Source organism: Gobio gobio (assembly GCF_949357685.1).
Source record: "Gobio gobio genome assembly, chromosome: 5".
In the NCBI taxonomy this organism is placed as follows: domain Eukaryota; kingdom Metazoa; phylum Chordata; class Actinopteri; order Cypriniformes; family Gobionidae; genus Gobio; species Gobio gobio.
In genome coordinates, this window is record NC_137101.1 from 4,150,937 (window position 1) to 4,175,936 (window position 25,000).

The following is a 25,000-nucleotide window of genomic DNA, read 5'->3' on the forward strand; positions in this document are numbered from 1 at the left end:
TAACATTTTTTCTGCAAAAATCTCAAGAGGGGGTGCGGTGCCAAAGAACTTTTCAACAACAGGTTTGATAGTATACGTTTTTAAAAGAAGCCATTTTCGGCTTCAGTTTCGGTTTTCGGCCAAGTGCATCCAAAATTTTCGGTTTCGGCCCAAAATTTTCATTTCGGTGCATCACTAATTATTAATGTCACTGTAGTATGAAGCAGAGCTGGACCGAGTGTTGTGGAGCTGAGGAACCGCTGGAGCGATTGTTAATAAGATGAACGCAACACACAATTTTTTTCATAGCAATTTCTCACGATTTACAAATAGTTGGAAACATTTGGGATATTGTAAGTACTCGACTGAACAAAATATATAACACTGGCCTAGTGGTTTTTGGATATTTTACTGAAAATATGTTACATAGTGCACCTTTAAACCAAAAAAAAATTAAAATCACAGCGATCATTCAGATCTGGAGAGAGCCGTTGTCATGAAACAGCTTCACAAACAGCCTTTTCAACCATACGGTATCATTATTTCTGTGATGCAATCATTCACATTAAAATCACAGAAGTACTGGGATAAAAGTTTATAGTTTAGATAAACACTGTTTGAAAGTAACATGGTAATTCAAATTGTATCAATTCCATTGTTACACCAGTAGGTGGCGACAAGTGACTGTTAAAAATGTATTGGTCATTGAATCATTCATTCAAGAGATTCGTTCAAAAAACACTGATTCATCTTGTAATGAAACCAGTGAAGGATTTTGAGTGAGTCATTGAATCATTCATTTTTCCTCTTTGCTTTGCAATGTGTTTTTCACTGCGCGAGAATGTGTGTGTGTGTGTGGTGTGAGAGTGCGGCTTGTCGGACATAGCAACAGTAACTAAATGGGGCGGGTCTTTGCGAACGGTCAATAGATGTATCCGGTGTTGTGTATGACCACCGATAACACTAACTATCACAGCAAGCCTAGTAAGCAAGCACTGCTTTGTTTACGATTTGTATATCTGCTGTCCTAGATTCCGTTTCTAGGAATAGATGAAAATAGACTATTGATACCTGCTGAAATAAACATATTTCCTTACACGCAGGCAACACAACATGTCGCCTTTAGTCCTTTTGGTGTGTTCAAGCGCAGCTTTTTAGCCGAGGCGCAGTCGACAAGAGACGAAAACACAGTCGCCATTAGTTCTTTGACATCGGCTTGGTGTGTCCCAGGCTTTTCTGGTTCAAGTCAAAACAAGACTCAGGTCCCTCCTCCAATGAAAGTCTATGGGATTCGTTTATCATCTGCCAAATAAAAATCATTAGTCAAAACTAAACAAGTTGCAACAAATCTGATAACTGCACTCAAGGTAAAATGTCAGTTAGAAACATCGTCTTGGCATGAAATGCATTTTTAAAAGTATTAAATAAGGTAGAAGTTGTGTGGCAGTGACATCCACCCGCGCGCGCGCGTGCGTGTGTGTGTGTGTGTGTGTGTGTGTGTGTGTGTATGTGTGGTCTGACAGGCCACAGGAAGCCACAGGCACCAGCTGAGCTGCATCTGTTTACATCCGGTCAGTGACCGCGTTGAACTGTTGACCACTAGCCCTCGTCCCGCCGTAAAGCTCACAAACAAAACGACGTGTAAACCGAAAGCTAAGCAAACACGTGAGGTGATCAGAAGCTGTGAATAACACACACACACACACACACACACACACACACACACATGTTGGTCGGGGAGAAGCACTTACCCAGCTTGAGGGGATGGAAGAAAAAAAACAGAAAGCGAAAGAGAAGCAGAGAAAAACAGGAGAGAAAAGCACGCCTCCTGTGAGGCTAGAGGCGTCCCGCCCTCCCTCTCTTTCTGGGCCGCGCGTTTCGAGTTGAATAGCTGTGAGCCGTTGACCCCTGCGCTGAACCCTCGCAGCTGCCGGCCTCGGAAGGGGGGATGAGAAAAAAAACGCAGTTATGAAACCACCACCGGAAAGGGGCGAAACAAGCGTGCGTTACCATCGCCTCCCGCCGCGCAGGACGCCTCTCCGGTCCACGAGCGCACGAGGTCTGGGCACAGAACCAAAGACTGAGACGAGGCTAAAGCGAAAGTAAACACGCCGAGACAGTTTCTGCCCCGGGACAGGATGCTTTTTGAAAGGAGAAAGACCTGCTTTGTTTTTATAGCATTCCCATATAAAAGGTGTATAGCACAACGATACAATACAAACTCATTTTAAAAGCCACAAACACCGGGATAAATCTACTGTACATCATTTAGTTTCCTCCCAGCAAGAGGTTCACCCACAAAAAAAAAGACCCATTCCTTTTCTCGGACTCTGATTTGTAACTATAAACTTCTCAAGACAGATCTACAATGAGCTCTGAGGGCGTAATTATATACACAAGTGAGCTTGAGTGCAAGTTTGAATAAAAAAAAAAAAGAAATGTATTCAACAGTCTAATTCTGTACGGAAAAACTACACTACCCATAATCCTGACAAGAGATCCACCAATCAGATGAGTCACTGTTACAATGGAAACAGAAATTACACCAATCAGACGAGTCACTATTACCATGGAAACAGGAATTACACCAATCAGACAAGTCACTGTTACCATGGAAACAAAAATTACACCAAATTGCACGCATCACTGTTACCATGGAAACTGAAACTACACCAAATCCAACAATCAGACAAGTCACTGTTACCATGGAAACAGAAAATACACCAAATCCACCAATCAGACGAGTCACTGTTACCATGGAAACAGAAATTACACCAAATCCACCAATCAGACGAGTCACTGTTACCATGGAAAACAGAAATTACACCAATCAGACGAGTCACTGTTACCATGGAAACAGAAATTACACCAAATCAGACGAGTGACTGTTACCATGGAAACAGAAATTACACCAAATTACACCAATCAGACGAGTCACTGTTACCATGGAAACAGAAATTACACCAAATGACACCAATCAGACGAGTCACTGTTACCATGGAAACAGAAATTACACCAAATCAGACGAGTGACTGTTACCATGGAAACAGAAATTACACCAAATCCACCAATCAGACGAGTCACTGTTACCATGGAAACAGAAATTACACCAAATCCACCAATCAGACGAGTCACTTTTACCATGGAAACAGAAATTACACCAAATTACACCAATCAGACGAGTCACTGTTACCATGGAAACAGAAATTACACCAATCAGACGAGTGACTGTTACCATGCAAACAGAAATTACACCAAATCCACCAATCAGACGAGTCACTGTTACCATGGAAACAGAAATTACACCAAATTACACAAATCAGACGAGTCACTGTTACCATGCCAACAGAAATTACACCAATCAGACGAGTGACTGTTGCCATGGAAACAGAAATTACACCAAATTACACCAATCAGACGAGTGACTGTTACCATGGAAACAGAAATTACACCAAATTACACCAATCAGACAAGTCACTGTTACCATGGAAACAGAAATTACACCAAATTACACCAATCAGACGAGTCACTGTTACCATGGAAACAGAAATTACACCAAATTACACCAATCAGACGAGTCACTGTTACCATGGAAACAGAAATTACACCAAATTACACCAATCAGACGAGTCACTGTTACCATGGAAACAGAAATTACACCAATCAGACGAGTCACTGTTACCATGGAAACAGAAATTACACCAATCAGACGAGTCACTGTTACCATGCCAACAGAAATTACACCAATCAGACGAGTGACTGTTACCATGGAAACAGAAATTACACCAAATTACACCAATCAGACGAGTCACTGTTACCATGGAAACAGAAATTACACCAAATTACACCAATCAGACGAGTCACTGTTACCATGGAAACAGAAATTACACCAATCAGACGAGTCACTGTTACCATGGAAACAGAAATTACACCAATCAGACGAGTCACTGTTACCATGCCAACAGAAATTACACCAATCAGACGAGTCACTGTTACCATGGAAACAGAAATTGCTCAAAAAAACAATGCAAATGACATAATCACGTCAGTATCGCTACACTTTCAAACTGTTTATGAATATATTTTTATACACAAAGCTTGGGATCTGATGTTTTAATGTTTTGTGTGTATATATTGTATATATTTATAACATTTAATTCACTCATACACAGCTCAATACAGTTTTACAAATAGGGTTGCAAAATTGCTGGAATTTTCAAGGCTGGAAGCTTTCCACGGGAATTAACGGGAATATATGGGAATAGGAATAAACTGGGAATTTGCAATGGATCATGTGACACTGAAATAAATAACACATGCGTAACAATTGCTTCAATAAAAATATATGTATTTGACATATTTACTAAATCACAAGTAATTAATTGGGAAATATATCAATATGCAAAAAACACCTAACATGTCCGCTTATGACCAAACAAAATGATAATATTTATGTTTGTATAGATACACCTTATATACATTTCCAATTAATTCCCATAAATGCCTGTAAATTCTGGTTAAGTTACCAAATAGGAATATTTCCAAAATTATGATAATAATCATAAATGTTTTTAGAGCAGCAAATCATCATCTTATTTTCTGAAGTGACACTGAAGACTGGAGTAATGATGATAAATTCAGCTTTTAATCACAGGAATAAAATACACTTCACTATATATTTCACATAGAAAACATCTATTTTAGATTGTAATAATATTTCACTATTTTTACTGTATTTTTGATCGAATAAATGCAGCCTTGGTGAACAGAAGAGACTTATTTTAAAAACATTACAATTCATTTTTGATCAAAAGCAGCAATGCATCTCATAGTTTGATTTGATTTATGGCTCATAACTCAATGACTTAGCGAAGCAATCAGAAAACTGTTAGACGAGTCCGTTTCTCTTGCGGGTTTCTTGATGACGCCTGAGGTGTGAGACTGAGGGTTACGAGTAGAATAATGAAAACAGCAAATGACTGTTGTGTTACAGCAGACACTCACAGGTGACTTTAGACCATCATCTGTATATTTAGCTCTAGCCACAGAATGAAGGGTTTAGTTGAATGAAGAGTGTCTGCTAAAGACAAATATAACTACTGTTCCTGCTCATACTCAAGGCTGAAGACACATCATGATCATTCATATCAGCAGGCCTGTCGCAGCTCATTCATTATAGAATCGCTGTTCATTGATATAATCACAACTATTTGAGATAACCAAGATAATTGTGCAGTTTAAATTTCAATACATTTTTGCCAAATAATTATATTAAATTATATTATATTATAAAATATTATATTATATTATTAAATTGTATATTATATTATATTATATTATATTATATTATATTATATTATATTATATTATATTATATTATATTATATTATATTATATTATAAATCAATTTTCACAGCATTAAAGTAAATCAAATGGGTCCATTTAATTATTATTATTATTATTATTATTATTATTATTATTATTATTATTATTATTATTATATTATAAAATATTATTATAAAATATTACATTATATTATATTATAAAATATTATATTATATAAAAAAATTATATTATATAAAAAAATTATATTATAAAATATTATATTATATTATAAAATATTACATTATATTATAAAATATTATATTATATTATTAAATTGTATATTATATTATAATATTATGTTATATTATATTATATTATAAATCAATTTTCACAGAATTAAAGTAAATCAAATGGGTCCATTTAATTATAATTATTTTTTATTATTATAATTATTTTTATTATTATTGTTATATTATAAAATATTATTATAAAATATTACATTATATTATATTATAAAATTGTATATTATATTATATTAAATTATATTATATTATATTATAAAATATTATATTAATATTATAAATTTTCACAGCATTGAAGTAAATCATATGGGTCCATTTAATTATATTATTTTATTATTATTATTATTATTATTATTATTATTATTATTATTATTATTATTATTATATTATATTATAAAATATTATTATAAAATATTACATCATATTATATTATAAAATTGTATATTATATTATATTATATTATATTATATTATAAAATATTATATTAATATTATACATTTTCACAGCATTGAAGTAAATCATATGGGTCCATTTAATTATATTATTTTATTATTATTATTATTATTATTATTATTATTATTATTATTATTATATTATAAAATATTATATAACATTATAAAATGATATTATATTATATTATATTAAATTATATTATTAAATATTATATTATATTAAATTATATTATAAAATATTACATTATATTATATGATAAAATATTATATTATATTAAATTATATTATATTATAAAATTGTATATTATATTATATTAAATTATAAAATATTATATTATATTATATTATAAAATTGCATATTTTATTAAATTATATTATATTATAAAATTGTATATTATATTATATTATAAATACATTTTCACAGCATTAAAGTAAATCATATGGGTCCATTTAATTATAACTATTATTATTTTTAATTATTATATATGATTTTAAGTTAAAAAAAAACAAAGATTAGTCTTACGCTGTAAGTGACATGAACAAACAGAATTATTATTATTACACCGTTAGACTCATTCTCAAGGTCTTAAAAAATATTATTCATAAATTAATATTGTGATAAATATAGATAACGTATTATAACATTTCATTGCCCATCCCTAATTATTTGTATGACAATTAATCATCAGCACAAAAACTCTAAAATCTAGTAGATTCTCTATAAATGAACAAATAATTAGTTTGAGATGAATGAACCCGAAACAGCCGCTGACGGGACATCCCAGATCACTCGAAACACATAATAAACACATGAACACACACACACTTCCCTGCTCTTACGTCAAGAAAACGACAGCATTAAACTCCTCTGTGTCATTACAGTCCAAAGCTCGACTGTCAGCGCGTCACTTACCGTAATGAGTCAGGACGTCCTGAGGCTTAGCGACTTTTCTGCAGACATGGCGAACGACGGGTTTGAAATCCACAAGCATATCTACAGCCCAGAGAGAGAGAGAGAGAGAGAGAGAGAGAGAGAGAGAGAGAGAGAGAGAGAGAGAGAGAGAGAGAGAGAGAGAGAGAGAGAGAGAGAGAGAGAGAGAGAGAGAGAGAGAGAGAGAGAGAGAGAGAGAGAGAGAGAGAGAGAGAGAGAGAGAGAGAGAGAGAGAGAGAGAGAGAGAGAGAGAGAGAGAGAGAGAGAGAGAGAGAGAGAGAGAGAGAGAGAGAGAGACTCATTCATCACATCTGATTCAAAGTTTGACTGAATCATGGCATGTTTGTCCCTTTCTAGTGTATTTGAGAAGATCCTGTGGTGTAACACACACACACACACACACACACACACACTCATCCTTTTCTCAGCAAGCAAACATGAAGCTTAGGGCCAGAAATGCACCCAATCACTCTCTTAAATTAACCGAATAATCATTTTACGGCCGCGAGCGATATGAAAATTATTTTGGGTGCATGTCTGACCCACTAAATTATTAACTGAGGCTGCCAATGAGGGCCAGAGCTGACATGATACCTCGTATAACTCAGATGGAAAAAATAAGTCTATCTATCTATATCAACTAGCAACATGCTAATTCACAGCAACAATATGTTAGTTCATGTAACCAACATGCTAATTCATGGTAACAAGAATGCTAATTCATGGTAACAAGAATGCTAATTCATGGTAACAACAATGCTAATTCATGGTAACAACAATGCTGATTCATGGTAACAACAATGCTGATTCACGGTAGCAACAATGCTAATTCATGGTAACAACAATGCTAATTCATAGTAACAACAATGCTAATTCATGGTAACAAGAATGCTAATTCATGGTTAGTTCACGGTAGCAACATGTTAGTTCACGATAGCAACATGTTAGTTCATGGTAGCAACATGTTATTTCACGGTAACAACATGTTAGTTCACGGTAGCAACATGTTAGTTCACGGTAGCAACATGTTAGTTCAAGGTAGCAACATGTTAGTTCACGGTAGCAACATGTTAGTTCAAGGTAGCAACATGTTAGTTCACGGTAGCAACATGTTAGTTCACGGTAGCAACATGTTAGTTCACAGTAACAACATGCTAGTTCACGATAACAACATGTTAGTTCACGGTAACAACATGCTAGTTCACGATAACAACATGTTAGTTCACAGTAACAACATGCTAGTTCACGATAACAACATGTTAGTTCACGGTAGCAACATGTTAGTTCACGGTAGCAACATGTTAGTTCAAGGTAGCAACATGTTAGTTCACGGTAGCAACATGTTAGTTCACGGTAACAACATGTTAGTTCACGATAACAACATGTTAGTTCAAGGTAGCAACATGTTAGTTCACGGTAACAACATGTTAGTTCACGATAACAACATGTTAGTTCACGGTAGCAACATGTTAGTTCACGGTAACAACATGTTAGTTCACGGTAGCAACATGTTAGTTCACAGTAACAACATGCTAGTTCACGATAACAACATGTTAGTTCAAGGTAGCAACATGTTAGTTCACGGTAGCAACATGTTAGTTCACGGTAACAACATGTTAGTTCACGGTAACAACATGTTAGTTCACAGTAGCAACATGTTAGTTCACAGTAACAACATGCTAGTTCACGATAACAACATGTTAGTTCAAGGTAGCAACATGTTAGTTCACGGTAGCAACATGTTAGTTCACGGTAGCAACATGTTAGTTCACGGTAACAACATGTTAGTTCACGATAACAACATGTTAGTTCAAGGTAGCAACATGTTAGTTCACGGTAGCAACATGTTAGTTCACGGTAACAACATGTTAGTTCACGGTAACAACATGTTAGTTCACGATAACAACATGTTAGTTCACGGTAGCAACATGTTAGTTCACGGTAACAACATGTTAGTTCACGATAACAACATGTTAGTTCACGGTAGCAACATGTTAGTTCACGGTAGCAACATGTTAGTTCACAGTAACAACATGTTAGTTCACGGTAGCAACATGTTAGTTCACGGTAACAACATGCTAATTCACGATAGCAACATGTTAGTTCACGGTAGCAACATGTTAGTTCACGGTAGCAACATGCTAATTGACGATAACAACAATGCTAATTCACGGTAACAACATGTTAGTTCACGGTAGCAATATGTTAGTTCACGGTAACAACATGCTAATTCACGGTAACAACATGTTAGTTCACGGTAGCAATATGTTAGTTCACGGTAACAACATGCTAATTCACGATAACAACAATGCTAATTCACGGTAACAACAATGCTAATTCACGGTAACAACATGTTAGTTCACGGTAGCAGCATGCTAATTCACGATAACAACAATGCTAATTCACGGTAACAACAATGCTAAATCACAGTGCAACATGTTAGTTCACGGTAGCAACATGTTAGTTCACGGTAGCAACATGCTAATTCACGATAACAACAATGCTTATTTACAGTAGCAACATGTTTGTTCACGGTAACAACATGTTAGTTCACGGTAACAACATGCTAATTCACGATAACAACAATGCTAATTCATGGTAACAACAATGCTAATTCACAGTAGCAACATGTTAGTTCACGGTAACAACATGCTATTCACAGTAACAACATGCTAGTTCACGATAGCAACATGCTAATTCACTTTAACAAAATGCCAATTCCCGGAAGCAACATGCTAATTCACGGTAACAACATGCTAATTCACGATAACAAAATGGCAATTCACAGTAGCATGATAACATGATAACAAAACATGCTAATTAATGCTAACAACATGCTAATTAATGTTAACAACATGCTAATTCATGGTAACGACATGAAAATTCATGCTAGCAAAGTGCTAAATAATGTTAGCAAAATGGTAAAATGCTAATTCATATTAGAAAAATGGTTATGCTAAATCCATGCAAACAACATGCAAATACTTCAAACATTCTATCAAAATGTTAAAAAAAATTTATCAACATGCTAATTCATGCTAGTAAAATGCTAACAAAACGCTAAAACATGTTAGCAAAATGTTAATTCTTGCTAATTCATGTTAAGTCATGTTAAAACATGTTAGTAACATGTTAAATAATGCTAGCAAAAGGCAAAATCATGTTTTCAATGTGTTACAACATGCTAATTCATGTTGGCAAAGTGTGTTAAATCATGCTAGCAAACATGCTAAATCATGCTAGCAACATTATATTAATGTTGATCAGGCTATTGACGTTAATCAGGCTAAAATCATGATAATTCATGTTAAAATGCTAATAAATGCTAAATTGTGTTAACAACATGCATTAATCAAAGAACATGCTAGCAAAATGCTAATCCTTTTTAGCAACAAGTTGATTCTTACTAACAACATGTTAGAACACGCAAGTCACAATATTCCTCATTTAAATAATTAATACGCAGAATAAAGGGGCGGGGCCTGGTTGAGTTAGCTAGTACTGGCCGTTATGGTAAGGGGCGGGACATTTCCCAAACACGCTGGAAGCGCTTGACCAATAACAACACACTGCTCCAGCCGACCAATCAGAGCACAGTCTGCTTCTCAGAAGGCGGGGCTTCACAGAGACAGGAAGTAAACAGAGCGTTACTGACAGACTGAGAAAAGAGGAGCCGCAACAATGGAGAATATGAGGAAAATAATCAACACTCAAGCAGGAAAACCTGCTCTAGTAGAGCCCAAACACAAACTCAGGACACATTTGATCGTGACACTAATTATTTCACATTCACAACAAAGTTTAAATTGAATTTAAAGCACAGTGATACGTCGGTCAGCTTGTGTTTGAAAGCAGGACGACCAATGAGATTGGATGTTAGTGATGCATTTGAGCTCATGATCAGCGGAGAACTGTGATGTAAGTGTTCAGAGGAGCTTGTCATGTTCGCTGAGCTTTCTTCCCCCATCCATGCAGAATCATCACACACTTCCTCTAGTACACACACACACACACACACACACACACACACACAGAGCACATCTGAACTGCATTAACGCCTGCTGTTTGTTGTGGCCAGACACTTAAATGACATATTACGTTCTGAATGTAATACTAGTGTATTGTTACAAAATAGTGCGCAGTAAGTACTATATCCTGCCTTTAAAGCGGAATTCATTATTTACCCGAGCATGTTTTTATTTATGTTCCTCATAATCTTGAATCAGAATAACTTCCCCTCCCTCTTGCAGCTCATCTCTTCTCTGATGATGTGGGCGGGGCAACCTGTCACTCACATGAGGTCAGCCAATAGCAAACCACGACCATCCAATCAAACCCCCACAGGCTAAATCAAGCCCCGCCCCTACATTTGTTCTTGTTTGCAAAGCAGTTTCACTCTCATATACGTCACAATAGAGAAGAAAAGACTTTAACACTTCAGTTTCGCTGCCTTACTTTATGAAATGTGTTTTAGTTACTAATGTTCTTGTTAATGGCTTATTTACTCCATTGTTACTCCAGCACTTCTGTATCAAGTCGGTTCTAAAAATATTAAAAAATAATAGTAGTAACATTTTTTGTTATTATTATTATTTTAGCACCAACTTGGCACTGAAGTGCTGGTTCTTTTACATTCCAATAAAATAAAAACTATTATATTTGTCTACTATATCTCAATGTCAATATTTAATAAATAAGTTTAAAAATATTACTGTTATTTATTAAAAATATATAATAATAATAATAATAATAATAATAAATAAAGTGCTCTTTAAAGTACTCAAGTAAGCAGTTACACAAAAAGCTTTCTTAAATAAAACATACTTGAAGTTGTTTGCTATTAATAATTCACTGTGATATGAAATAATAATAATAATAATAATAATAATAATAATAATAATAATAATAATAATAATAATATTTTTGTGTTTGTAAGCTGTAACAACTGATGACATTTTGATGTGGTGACATTACTGAAAAGCTATTGTAGGTGCAAACAGCGAATGCAACAATAACATGATGACACGAGAGGAAACCAACATGACCAACACACACACACACACACACACACACACACACACACACAAACCACGCACACACAAACACACACAAGCACACACCAACCCGCCAGCACAAACACACACAAACACGCCAGCACAAACATACAAGCACAAACACACACAAACACGCCAGCACAAACACACACAAACACGCCAGCACAAACACACACAAACATACAAGCACAAACACACACAAACATACAAGCACAAACACACAAACAGACACACACAAACACGCCAGCACAAACATACAAGCACAAACACACACAAACACGCCAGCACAAACACACACAAACACGCCAGCACAAACACACACAAACATACAAGCACAAACACACACAAACATACAAGCACAAACACACAAACAGACACACACAAACAAACATACTTACACACTGACACACAAGCACAAACACACAGACGCAAACCCACACACACAAACATACTTACACACACAAACAGACACACACACACAAATGCAAACACACACACAAACATACTTACACACTGACACACAAGCACAAACAGACACACACATAAACAGACACATACACACACACAAACATACACAGACACACGCAAGCACAAACACACAAACAGACGCACACAAACACACTTACACACAAGCACAAACACACAAACAGACACACACATAAACAGACACATACACGCACACAAACACACAGACGCAAACCCACACACACAAACATACTTACACACTGACACACACAAACACGCAAGCACAAACAGACACACAAACAGACGCACACAAACACACTTACACACAAGCACAAACACACAAACAGACACACACATAAACAGACACATACACGCACACAAACACACAGACGCAAACCCACACACACAAACATACTTACACACTGAAACACACAACATGCAAGCACAAACAGACGCACAAACAGACACACACGCACACACAAACACAAAAAACACACAAACAGACACACGCACAAACGCAAAACACACACACAAACATACTTACACACTGACACACAAGCACAAACACACAAACAGACACACACATAAACAGACATACACACACACACGTACACAAACATACACACTGACACACACAAACACGCAAGCACAAACACACAAACAGACGCACACAAACACACTTACACACAAGCACAAATACACAAACAGACACATACACGCACACAAACACACAGGCGCAAACCCACACACACAAACATACTTACACACTGACACACACAAACACGCAAGTACAAACAGACGCACAAACAGACACACAGACACACACAAACACTAAACACACAAACAGACACACGCACAAACGCAAACACACACACACAAACATACTTACACACTGACACACAAGCACAAACCCACACAGACACACACATAAACAGACACATACACACACACACGCACACAAACATACACACTGACACACAAACACGCAAGCACAAACACACAAACAGACGCACACAAGCACAAATACACAAACAGACACATACACGCACACAAACACACAGACGCAAACCCACACACACAAACATACTTACACACTGACACACACAAACACGCAAGCACAAACAGACGCACAAACAGACACACACGCACACACAAACTTACTTACACACTGACACACACAAACACGCAAGCACAAACAGACAGACACACACACACACAAATACAACAAAAACACACAAACAGACACACACACAAACAAACACAAAAAAACAGACAGACACACACAAACTCACCTGCTTTACAGAGTTTGATCACCTCTACACCCTTCAAGAGCTTCTTCCCAGCAGTATCAGAGTAAAGACCTGAAAATTTACATACATATATATGTAAATCCATATCGCTGCATGCATCAGACTGACACTGTATGCAAACAGTTCACACACACATGCACACACTCACAGTTACAGATTCTGGAAGCTAGATGGCTGTCTTGATCCAGTAATGCAACACACACAAACACATACACACACAAACACACACACACACACAGTGTCCAAACTTCTACGCACTCTTTCTCATGAGCCACTAACACCCATGCATTCACGTGTAAAGTGCAGAAGTGTCTGACAGCTGTCAATCACCCGTGACACATAACCCTGTGAATGCACGCGCGTGTTGTTTATGCAGCGGCGCAGTTGCACGGAGGACACGCACGCACGCACGCGCGCGCGCTCCCGTTCTAAACCCCGACACCATCGAGCGTCGTACTGCAGTTGAGCAAGTGTGTGAGGGCAGCGGTGTGACTTACAGTGTGTGTTGTGGCTCCTGTGTGCAGTGTGAGCGTCGCCATTGCTCTTCCTTCTTCCTTCACAGAAAGCGAGACGCGCGAGCGAGAGAAACATATGACGCCACCTTCGCGCGCGCTCGGCCAGGGCTCGGCTGCGTTCGGCTTCAGCAGACGGAAAGGTGAAAGGTCGAGCGTGTGTACATCAGTCACATTTCAAACTTTTTTGCCAGATTATCCCCTTTTAATGATTTTTCAAGCCTTGAACACACAACGACATTTTGAAAATGATAAGGAGCCCAGAGGCTGCAGGTGCCAATTTGAGACCTGAATAAGAATAACAGATATCTGATGATTTTTTCACACATATAAACAGACACATACACATACATGCACACACTTACACACAAACAGACACATACACGCACACAAACACACCCACGCAAACCCACACACACAAACATACTTACACACATACACGCAAGCACAAACAGAAACACACGCACACACAAACTTACTTACACACTGACACACACAATCGCAAACACACACACAAACATACTTACACACTGACACACAAGCACAAACCCACAAACAGACACACATAAACAGACACATACACACACGCACACAAACACACACTTACACACAAACACGCAAGCACAAACAGAAACACGCACACACAAACATACTTACACACTGACACACAAACACGCAAGCACAAACAGACACACAAACACACACACACACAAACTTACTTACACACTGACACACAAACAGACACATACACGCACACAAACACACCTACGCAAACCCACACACACAAACACACTGACACACAAACACGCAAGCACAAACAGACACACAAACAGAAACACGCACACACAAACTTACTTACACACTGACACACACAATCGCAAACACACATACAAACATACTTACACACATACACGCAAGCACAAACAGAAACACACGCACACACAAACTTACTTACACACTGACACACACAATCGCAAACACACACACAAACATACTTACACACTGACACACAAGCACAAACCCACAAACAGACACACACATAAACAGACACATACACACACGCACACAAACACACACTTACACACTGACACACACAAACACGCAAGCACAAACACATACACGCACACAAACACACTGACACAAGCACAAACAGACATATACACGCACACAAACACACAGACGCAAACCCACACACACAAACATACTTACACACTGACACACACAAACACGCAAGCACAAACAGAAACACGCACAAACTTGCTTACACACTGACACACACAAACAGACACACGCACAAATGCAAACACACACAAACTTACTTACACACTGACACACACAAACAGACACACGCACAAATGCAAACACACACAAACTTACTTACACACTGACACACACAAACAGACACACGCACAAATGCAAACACACACAAACTTACTTACACACTGACACGCAAGCACAAACAGACACACAAACAGAAACACACGCACAAACTTACTTACTGACACGAAGCACAAACAGACACACAAACAGAAACACACACACAAACTTACTTACACACTGACACGCAAGCACAAACAGACAGACACAAACAAACACATGCACGCACACAAACACACTGACACACAAGCACAAACAGACACACAAACAGAAACACACGCACAAACTTACTTACACACTGACACACACATACAGACACACGCACAAATGCAAACACACACAAACTTACTTACACACTGACACACACAAACAGACACACGCACAAATGCAAACACACAGAAACTTACTTACACACTGACACGCAAGCACAAACAGACACACAAACAGAAACACACACACAAACTTACTTACTGACACGAAGCACAAACAGACACACAAACAGAAACACACACACAAACTTACTTACACACTGACACGCAAGCACAAACAGACAGACACAAACAAACACATGCACGCACACAAACACACTGACACACAAGCACAAACAGACACACAAACAGAAACACACGCACAAACTTACTTACACACTGACACACACATACAGACACACGCACAAATGCAAACACACACAAACTTACTTACACACTGACACACACAAACAGACACACGCACAAATGCAAACACACAGAAACTTACTTACACACTGACACGCAAGCACAAACAGACACACAAACAGAAACACACACACAAACTTACTTACTGACACGAAGCACAAACAGACACACAAACAGAAACACACACACAAACTTACTTACACACTGACACGCAAGCACAAACAGACAGACACAAACAAACACATGCACGCACACAAACACACTGACACACAAGCACAAACAGACACACACATAAACAGAATAACAGATATCTGATGATTTTTTTATTATATTAAACATTTCTGTATTTAACATTTATTAAATTGTTTATATAACTATATGAAACATTTCATGTAGTTTTACGCAAATTGTAGGGGAGAGCGGGGCACAACCTAACGCTTTTTGACGGTTTCTCGGTTTGTGTAAATCCACTTCAGAGTATTTATTGTTTCCCACATTAATTGCACACATGTCTAGTACAATTATGTGGTTTTGTTTCATTAATACAGTGTATACTTTTTTCTTGATTTACTCTGAAAGAATGGAAGTGAAATGTGACAACATGCCCCATAGGTGGGGCACATTGTAACATGACCAAATAACAGCTTAAAATGTTGCCTGATATAATCAAAAAAATATACAAGACAAACTAAAATATTTTGTCAACAAAATACAATTATTAACTTTTTTAAATAAAATAATGGCATTTTTTTAATCATTAAAAATATAAGCATTTTTGATTTTGACTACAAACACATCACGAAATACAGCTATACAGCATAGTTCAAAACATAATAATTTATTAATAATTATAATGGCATATTTCTAATAGGGGCTCATTGTAACGCAGTGTTAACACACACACCCCATCTGATTTAAACTGCGGCTCGTGTGTTAGATCAGCATTAAAGAACATCTCAACTGTTAAATAACAGATATAAGATTACAATAATATCGGATTTGTCTTATTTTAAATAAACACAAAACAGAGATGAAAACTAAACTTAAGTAAGAAATGTATTTTTGCTATGCTTAATAAATACATGTTCAGTGATATCTTCCAGAGATTTTTGAATTTTGGCGCAATTTTTTCTCTAAATAATGTTGATATGGCAACTAGTAAATACACGAAGTTTCGTCATTCTGGCATGTGTGGAAAGGGTTAAAACATGCGCTTTACAATTAACAACGAAATGTGTATACGTACTGTAGTTATGAATGTAATATGTGAATATAAGCACTGGAAGTAGATATATAGTGTATGTTTATGTAAATATGTAAAGCAACGATTCTATTTGTGTTAATTAATGGAAAAATAGAGATGGGTGGGGTAGGACTAGAAAAGTTTTTTGAACTTCTTCCTACTCCTTTTTGAACATGGGAAATTGTTTAGTTTTTTCTATTTGAAGTACTTAATTCTTTATAATAATTTTGGAAGTGTGTATAGAGAAGTGTATGTTCTTTTTTATTTGGTATTTTTCATTATATTGTAAGTATGTAGGAATGTATGATTTAGGTACATACATATTCTCTTCCTGTTATTCTTATTTAAAAAACTTTTTTTTTTAACATGTTTAAATAAAACACTCAATCAATCAAAATCAATCAATCAAATAAAAAAACCCAGCGTTAGGTTGTGCCCCGCGCTCCCCTATTTATGAGGATCTATTATATAATATGCATAACTATGTTTTCAGTGGTGTATAAAGACCGTTGTGTTTTTATTACCTTAGAATGAGCCTTTTCTATCTCCACACACAACGCAGGACTCCTTACAGTAAAGTCGCCATTTTGTGCCGTCATGTTTCTACGGTAGCCCTAAAGGGACAAACTTCTCTACAGAGCGCTAGTCACTCTCTGCTGTCTCAGATGGCATCATTTTTGTCCTGTGTCGGCCACCGTAGCTTTCACTATGTGCTCCGGAAGGGACGCAATTCACAACCTCACCACTAGATGCCGGTACAATTCACACACTGCACCTTTAAGTGTTAGGCGTAACAGTAAAAGGTAAATCAGTGCATCTTTGTGTTGTCCTAATTTCATATTTAAAAAAAATACAATTACCTATTTTCATGATTTACTCCTAAATGTCAGTACTTTCTCTCACCCTTATTTGATAACCACTGATATAGAGTGCATAATTATTTTTCATTAGTATGGCAAGCCGTTTTGACGTTTATTCATTCACAGGATATGAATTCTTGATATCAATAATTCAATTTTCACTAGTTATAATGCTAATTCTTGATTTCAGTAATGGTATTTTCACTAGTGAAATGTCACCATAGGCTGCTATTCAAACTCAATTCCTGATATTAATATAATTTCAGATCTCTAAAATGGCTTTCTTAGTAACAATCACATTCATGATATAAGAAATTAACTTTATCACTAGTGGAAATTCAACTGTTGATATCAAAAATGAACATTTTTACTAGTAAAATTTTTATTGTTGTTCATGTGAATAGATATAAGTCAAAACGGCTTGCCATACATTAGTGAATTTTGTCATATTATGTTATTATGATTAATATTATTATTATTAATGATATATTAATAATAATAACAACAATAATACTAGTTGTATTAATAGTTGATAATCAAATTAATTGTATTTTCTTATTTACATAACATATAATACACATTATTTGTGTACATTCAATAAATGAATAAAAAAGGAAATATGAACGCAATTATTAACAATTATTAATGTCAATAATTATTATTATTATTAGTTGCTGATGTTGAAGATAATATTTGTATTAATAATTGATTTTCACAAGAATTACTTATTTACATAACACATTATAAATATGAATTGTATACATTCATTAAATGAATAAAAGGAGATATTAATGTAAATAATAACAATAATTCATGACAATAATTATTGTTACTAGTTGCTGTTGAAAATAATAATAAAATTAATAATATAATTATATAAATATCATTTAAATAACACATAATAAATATTAATTGTATACATTCATTAAATTAATAAAAATAAAAAGGTAATATTCATGTAATTGATAACAATAATTCATGACAATAATAATCATTATTATTAGCTGGTGATGCTGCATATAATAATAATAATAATAATTTAATTATATAAATATTATTATGAATTATGTAACATAATAAATATTAATTGTATACATTCATTAAATTAATAAAAATGAAATATTAATGTAATTATTAACAGTAATTCAAGACAATAATAATCATCATTACTAGTTGCTGATGTTGAAGATAATAACAATAATATAATTATATCAATATGATTATTATTTACAAAACACATAATACATATTAATTGTATACATTCATTAAATTAATAAAAAGGTAATATTAATGTAATTAATAACAATAATTATTACAACAATTACAACAATAATAATTATTATTGGGTGGTGTTGCATATAATAATTGAATTATATAAATATTATTATTGTTTATGTAACATAATAAATATTAATTGTATACATTCATTAAATGAATAAAAATTCAAATTAAACTTGAATGTAATTATTAATAATAATCATTACTTGTTGCTGCTGTTGAAGATAATAACAATAATATAATTAAATCAATATTATTATTATTATTATTATTATTATTATTAAATGAATAAAAATAAAAAAGAAATATTAATAACAATTATTCATGACAATAATAATCATTATGTTGTTGATGTTGGAGATAAAAAATTATAATATTGTTAATATTATCTTCAATATCAATTAATAAATTGATATTTGAACATGTTATTGTTATACTATAACTAAAATATTTGTAAATTATTGTCATTCATAAAAACATAATTAGTCGTGTTGTTGTTAATGGTAATAGAAGGCGTAGATTTTTAGTGATCCGATATGTATAAATTAATTATTACAAATGCCAATAAATGCAAAAATTTATATTATACGAAAGTAATCGGCTCATCGTTGCCAATAGGTGGCAGTGTATTGCAATAAATAGCCTAGATTTGATTATTTTATGTATCCTACTGTACTACAGGCTCAAATACACACAACCACAGCACAAAACAAACACTTATCTCACTGAGATATGAATATGTGAGATAATCAAGCCAAACTCGTCCAGTCAGGACACCTGTAGGACATTAAAAACTTGTTTAACACTGTAAAACATCCAGACCAAATACCATATTGAGGCTTTCGCTCCAGATAATGTTGTGCTTGTTGTTTTGACAAATGGTGATCAGGGAAGTCACAGGACGAGCAAGCAAACAGAAGAGCTATTATACGAGAAGGAAACCCAGATTTATTTGGGTAAGAAATCACCCTTTCTCCCCACAAGCACAAAGCAAAAGATTTCAGGCCTGCATAGATTGCTATTCAAACACTACCAAGTGCACTTCACAGTCAGTTTTATTAAAAAAAAAAACATAAACAAGACAGAAAAACCTTCAGGAAGTGTACCAGAACCAGACTCCAGCACCATTAGAAATGCGTAATACTGCATAAAATGCATAGATAACCATATAAAAGCAAAATAAACATGATACTGCCATTTTCAAAAGCAAAAAATACACACAGGGATGACGCTTTGAAAAGGCGCGATCACGCCCAGGACAGATAATGATGAAGATATCGTTCTAAAAAGGACGAGAACGAATAAAATACTGACTAAAAATCGTTCTCAATATTAAAGAATGGCAGAGTTCACACCACAACTGTAATGATAACGATATTACAGAGAAACTATATCGTTGGAATCACTTTCAGAGCGATTTTATTCAGCTGATTAAAAAAACACTGACAACCAATCAGAATCCATCCTGCTGTACGAGCTCGTGCATTTAAAGGGCCAGACGACAAAACTGCACCGCGCTTAGAATAAACAGAACGATATTATGAGTTTGTGTGGACACTAATGTTGTTATTGTTATTGTTATCTTTATAGTCATCGATCTTGGTGTGAAGGTACCACTAATGATAAATATATAGTTAAAAAAAAAAATCGAAATATAAAAAAATAGCAAGCCACATCTATAACAATAACCACACAGAAACTATATCGTTGGAATCATTTTCAGAGCGATTTTATCCAGCTGATGAATGATAAAAACACTGACAGCCAATCAGAATCCATCCTGCTGTAACGAGCTCGCGCATTTAAAGGGCCAGGCGACAAACCCGCAGCGCTTAGAATAAACAGAACGATATTGTGAGTTGGTGTGGACACTAATGTTGTTATCGTTATTGTTATCTTTATAGTTATCGATCTTGGTGTGAACGGATCCATTTTGATAAATATATAGTTTTAAAAAAAAACTAAATATAAAAAATAGCAAGCCACATCTATAACAATAACGACACAGAGAAACTATATCGTTGGAATCACTTTCAAAACGATTTTATCCAGCTGATGAACAATAAATACACTGACAGCCAATCAGAATCCATCCTGCTGCAACAAGCTCGCGCATTTAAAGCGACAGACGACAAAACTGCAGCGCTTAGAATAAACAGAAAGATATTATGAGTTGGTGTGGACACTAATGTTGTTATCGTTATTGTTATCTTTATCCATTTTGGTAAAAATGTTCTAAATATTAAAAAATAGCAGAATCCACACCACAATTAACAAACGATAATGACACAGATAAACTATATATTGTTGGAATCACTTTCAGAACGATTTTATCCAGCTGATGAACGATAAAAACACTGACAGCCAATCAGAATCCACCCTGCTGTAACGAGCTTGTGCGCTTAGAATAAACAGAACGAAATTATGAGTTGGTGTGGACACTAATGTTGTTATCGTTATTGTTATCTTTATCCATCTTGGTCAAAATTGTTCTAAATATTAAAGAATAGCAGAGTCCACACCACAACTAAAACGATAATGACACAGATAAAATCACTTTCATAACGATTTTATCCAGCTAATGAACGATAAATACACTGACAGCCAATCGGAATCCATCCTGCTGTAACGAGCTCGTGCATTTAAAGCGACAGACACTAATGGACACTAATACCGTTATTGTTCTCTTTATAGTTATCGATCTTGATGAGAACGGACTGATAATGATAAACATATAGTTCTAAAAATAATAGAATAGCAGAATCCACACCACAGCTATAATGATAACGACATATCATTGAAATCACTTTATCCAGCTGATGAACGATAAAAACACTGACAGCCAATCAGAATCCACCCTCGCGCATTTAAAGGCTACAAAACTCATTGTGCGCTTAGAATAAACAACAATATCGTCCGCTGGTATAATTATCGTTATGATTATCTTTATAGTTATCATTCTGGGTGTGAACCTTAACACTGAAACATGTATGCAAATGTTGACGAAATAGCGAAACTTCGTAAAAGTAAAATATCATAGTTCATTCAAGACACATTCAAAGTAAAAAAAAAAAAGCATGCTGACCAAATCCTACTGTAAAGGTTTTTAAAAAAAATGACACGTTCTTCAAGTGCACAAGAAACCAAAAGGCGAAAGATATAAAACATAACAGGAGAGAAACATCACATGAACACCATACGCAATTTAACAGTTCGTACAGACAAATTGCAAGCATAAACTGTGATATTTTTCACGAAGGCTAAAGTGGGCATGGTTCTGCTGTGGGGGGTTTAGATGTGTGCTGGAGCCGGAACCCGTCCCGCCGCTTGTTGAGCGCTGACCTTCTGAGAGTGCCAGCGCGTCTCCTTGTACACAAACCAGGCGTTCCCAACCCATATGAGGAGATTCAAGTAACCAAACACCTGAAAATGAAGTCTGTAGTTAGTTATTTACAATATACAGAATTAAAAAAGCATGATTAAAGGGTAACTAAACCCTAAACCAACTTTTTTTATTAGTTAATGATCTGCAAGACTGGGGCTTTATTAGTGCTGTTCATTGATTTGAGTAAATGTTTTGACAATTAGGTATAAAGTGTTTTAATTCTATAATATATGGTGTAAAACCAGTGTAGTGCTGCCCTCTTAAGGTTGAACGGTCGCTACTGCAGTTGAATTTTCCTCATCCTGACATATGATGGTTCTTCCAACCATAGATATACACTCACCCAAAGGATTATTAGGAACACCATACTAATACTGTGTTTGACACAGTATTGGCACTAAGGGGCCTAAAGTGTGCCAAGAAAACATCCCCCACACCATTACACCACCACCACCAGCCTGCACAGTGGTAACAAGGCATGATGGATCCATGTTCTCATTCTGTTTACGCCAAATTCTGACTCTACCATCTGAATGTCTCAACAGAAATCGAGACTCATCAGACCTGGCAACATTTTTCCAGTCTTCAACTGTCCAATTTTGGTGAGCTTGTGCAAATTGTAGCCTCTTTTTCCTATTTGTAGTGGAGATGAGTGGTACCCGGTGGGGTCTTCTGCTGTTGTAGCCCATCCGCCTCAAGGTTGTGCGTGTTGTGGCTTCACAAATGCTTTGCTGCATACCTCGTAACGAGTGGTTATTTCAGTCAAAGTTGCTCTTCTATCAATTTGAATCAGTCGGCCCATTCTCCTCTGACCTCTAGCATCAACAAGGCATTTTCGCCCACAGGACTGCCGCATACTGGATGTTTTTCCCTTTTCACACCATTCTTTGTAAACCCTAGTAATGGTTGTGCGTGAAAATCCCAGTAACTGAGCAGATTGTGAAATACTCAGACCGGCCCGTCTGGCACCAACAACCATGCCACACTCAAAATTGCTTAAATCACCTTTCTTTCCCATTCTGATATTCAGTTTGTAGTTCAGGAGATTGTCTTGACCAGGACCACACCCCTAAATGCATTGAAGCAACTGCCATGTGATTGGTTGATTAGATAATTGCATTAATGAGAAATTGAACAGGTGTTCCTAATAATCCTTTAGGTGAGGTTACATAATAAAGGCTAGATGTCTTACGGCGGAGTCTCTAACGTCATCACCGGCGGCCATCTTGTCACAGGCAGGGCTCTGTGGTGCCTGATGTAAGGCGAGTGATCTGCACAAACACAAATACTCTCATCTCGCTGAAATCTTGACGGATTTACAAATGGTTCGGTTTCTTACAAACGTTATTAACGTGGCTATAATTATGGATGCTTGAACAAATTATGAATCATTTTTCATAAGTATGCACTGCAGTGTCATAACTACATCTCTGACGTTTATAACAAACCAAACAGTTTGAAAACCTGTAGAAAATTGAGCAAGTTATGGTTATTTAAAAAGTGCAAGCACCATTAAAACAATGTTGCAACATTAAAACATTTTGTTCATTCAAACAAATATGAATGAAACTGAAACATTTAAGTGTTTCACGGCAGCGATCCTGGATTCACGTTATAAAAGTCTTGTTGCCATAGATACGCAAAACACTAACAGTAATGCTGCGTTCACACCAAACGTGAACTGAGCATCAAATCCGCGTCTAGTTTGACGCTTGAACTTTGAATGCATTCGCGCGTCCAAAGCGAGATGGACACGCATATAAAGCAAGCGTTTGAAGCGAAATTGACGCGCGTCCTTTTGCGCTTTTCATAGCGGTTGTGTGCGGCCGCGAAATAAAAAAATACTACTGTTA

General features: G+C 35.6%; 2 protein-coding genes across 4 annotated transcripts in view; both read right to left on the bottom strand.

Annotated features, from left to right (window-relative positions):
• atxn7l1 (ataxin 7-like 1) overlaps positions 1 to 14,433 on the bottom strand; it is a 37,342-nt gene extending 22,909 nt beyond the window's left edge. Inside the window, exons 1-3 of one of the 2 annotated variants that reach the window (XM_079817036.1) lie at positions 14,316 to 14,433; positions 13,801 to 13,869; positions 6,972 to 7,052 (exon numbers count right to left, since the gene is read on the bottom strand). The gene's annotated coding sequence lies outside the window, so the exon portion shown is untranslated. The remainder of the gene's footprint in view (positions 1 to 6,971; positions 7,053 to 13,800; positions 13,870 to 14,315) is intronic. The other variant, XM_079817037.1, reaches the window with a different exon arrangement.
• Positions 14,434 to 20,690: 6,257 nt separating this feature from the next.
• The window catches only part of sypl1 (synaptophysin-like 1), a 23,294-nt gene continuing 18,984 nt past the window's right edge, over positions 20,691 to 25,000 (bottom strand). Inside the window, exons 5-6 of one of the 2 annotated variants that reach the window (XM_079816361.1) lie at positions 24,340 to 24,418; positions 20,801 to 23,185 (exon numbers count right to left, since the gene is read on the bottom strand). In XM_079816361.1, coding sequence (XP_079672487.1) covers positions 24,377 to 24,418 — 42 coding nt within the window. In that variant the 3' untranslated portion in view covers positions 20,801 to 23,185; positions 24,340 to 24,376. Of the gene's footprint in view, positions 23,186 to 24,339; positions 24,419 to 25,000 lie in introns of both variants that reach the window. The other variant, XM_079816360.1, reaches the window with a different exon arrangement.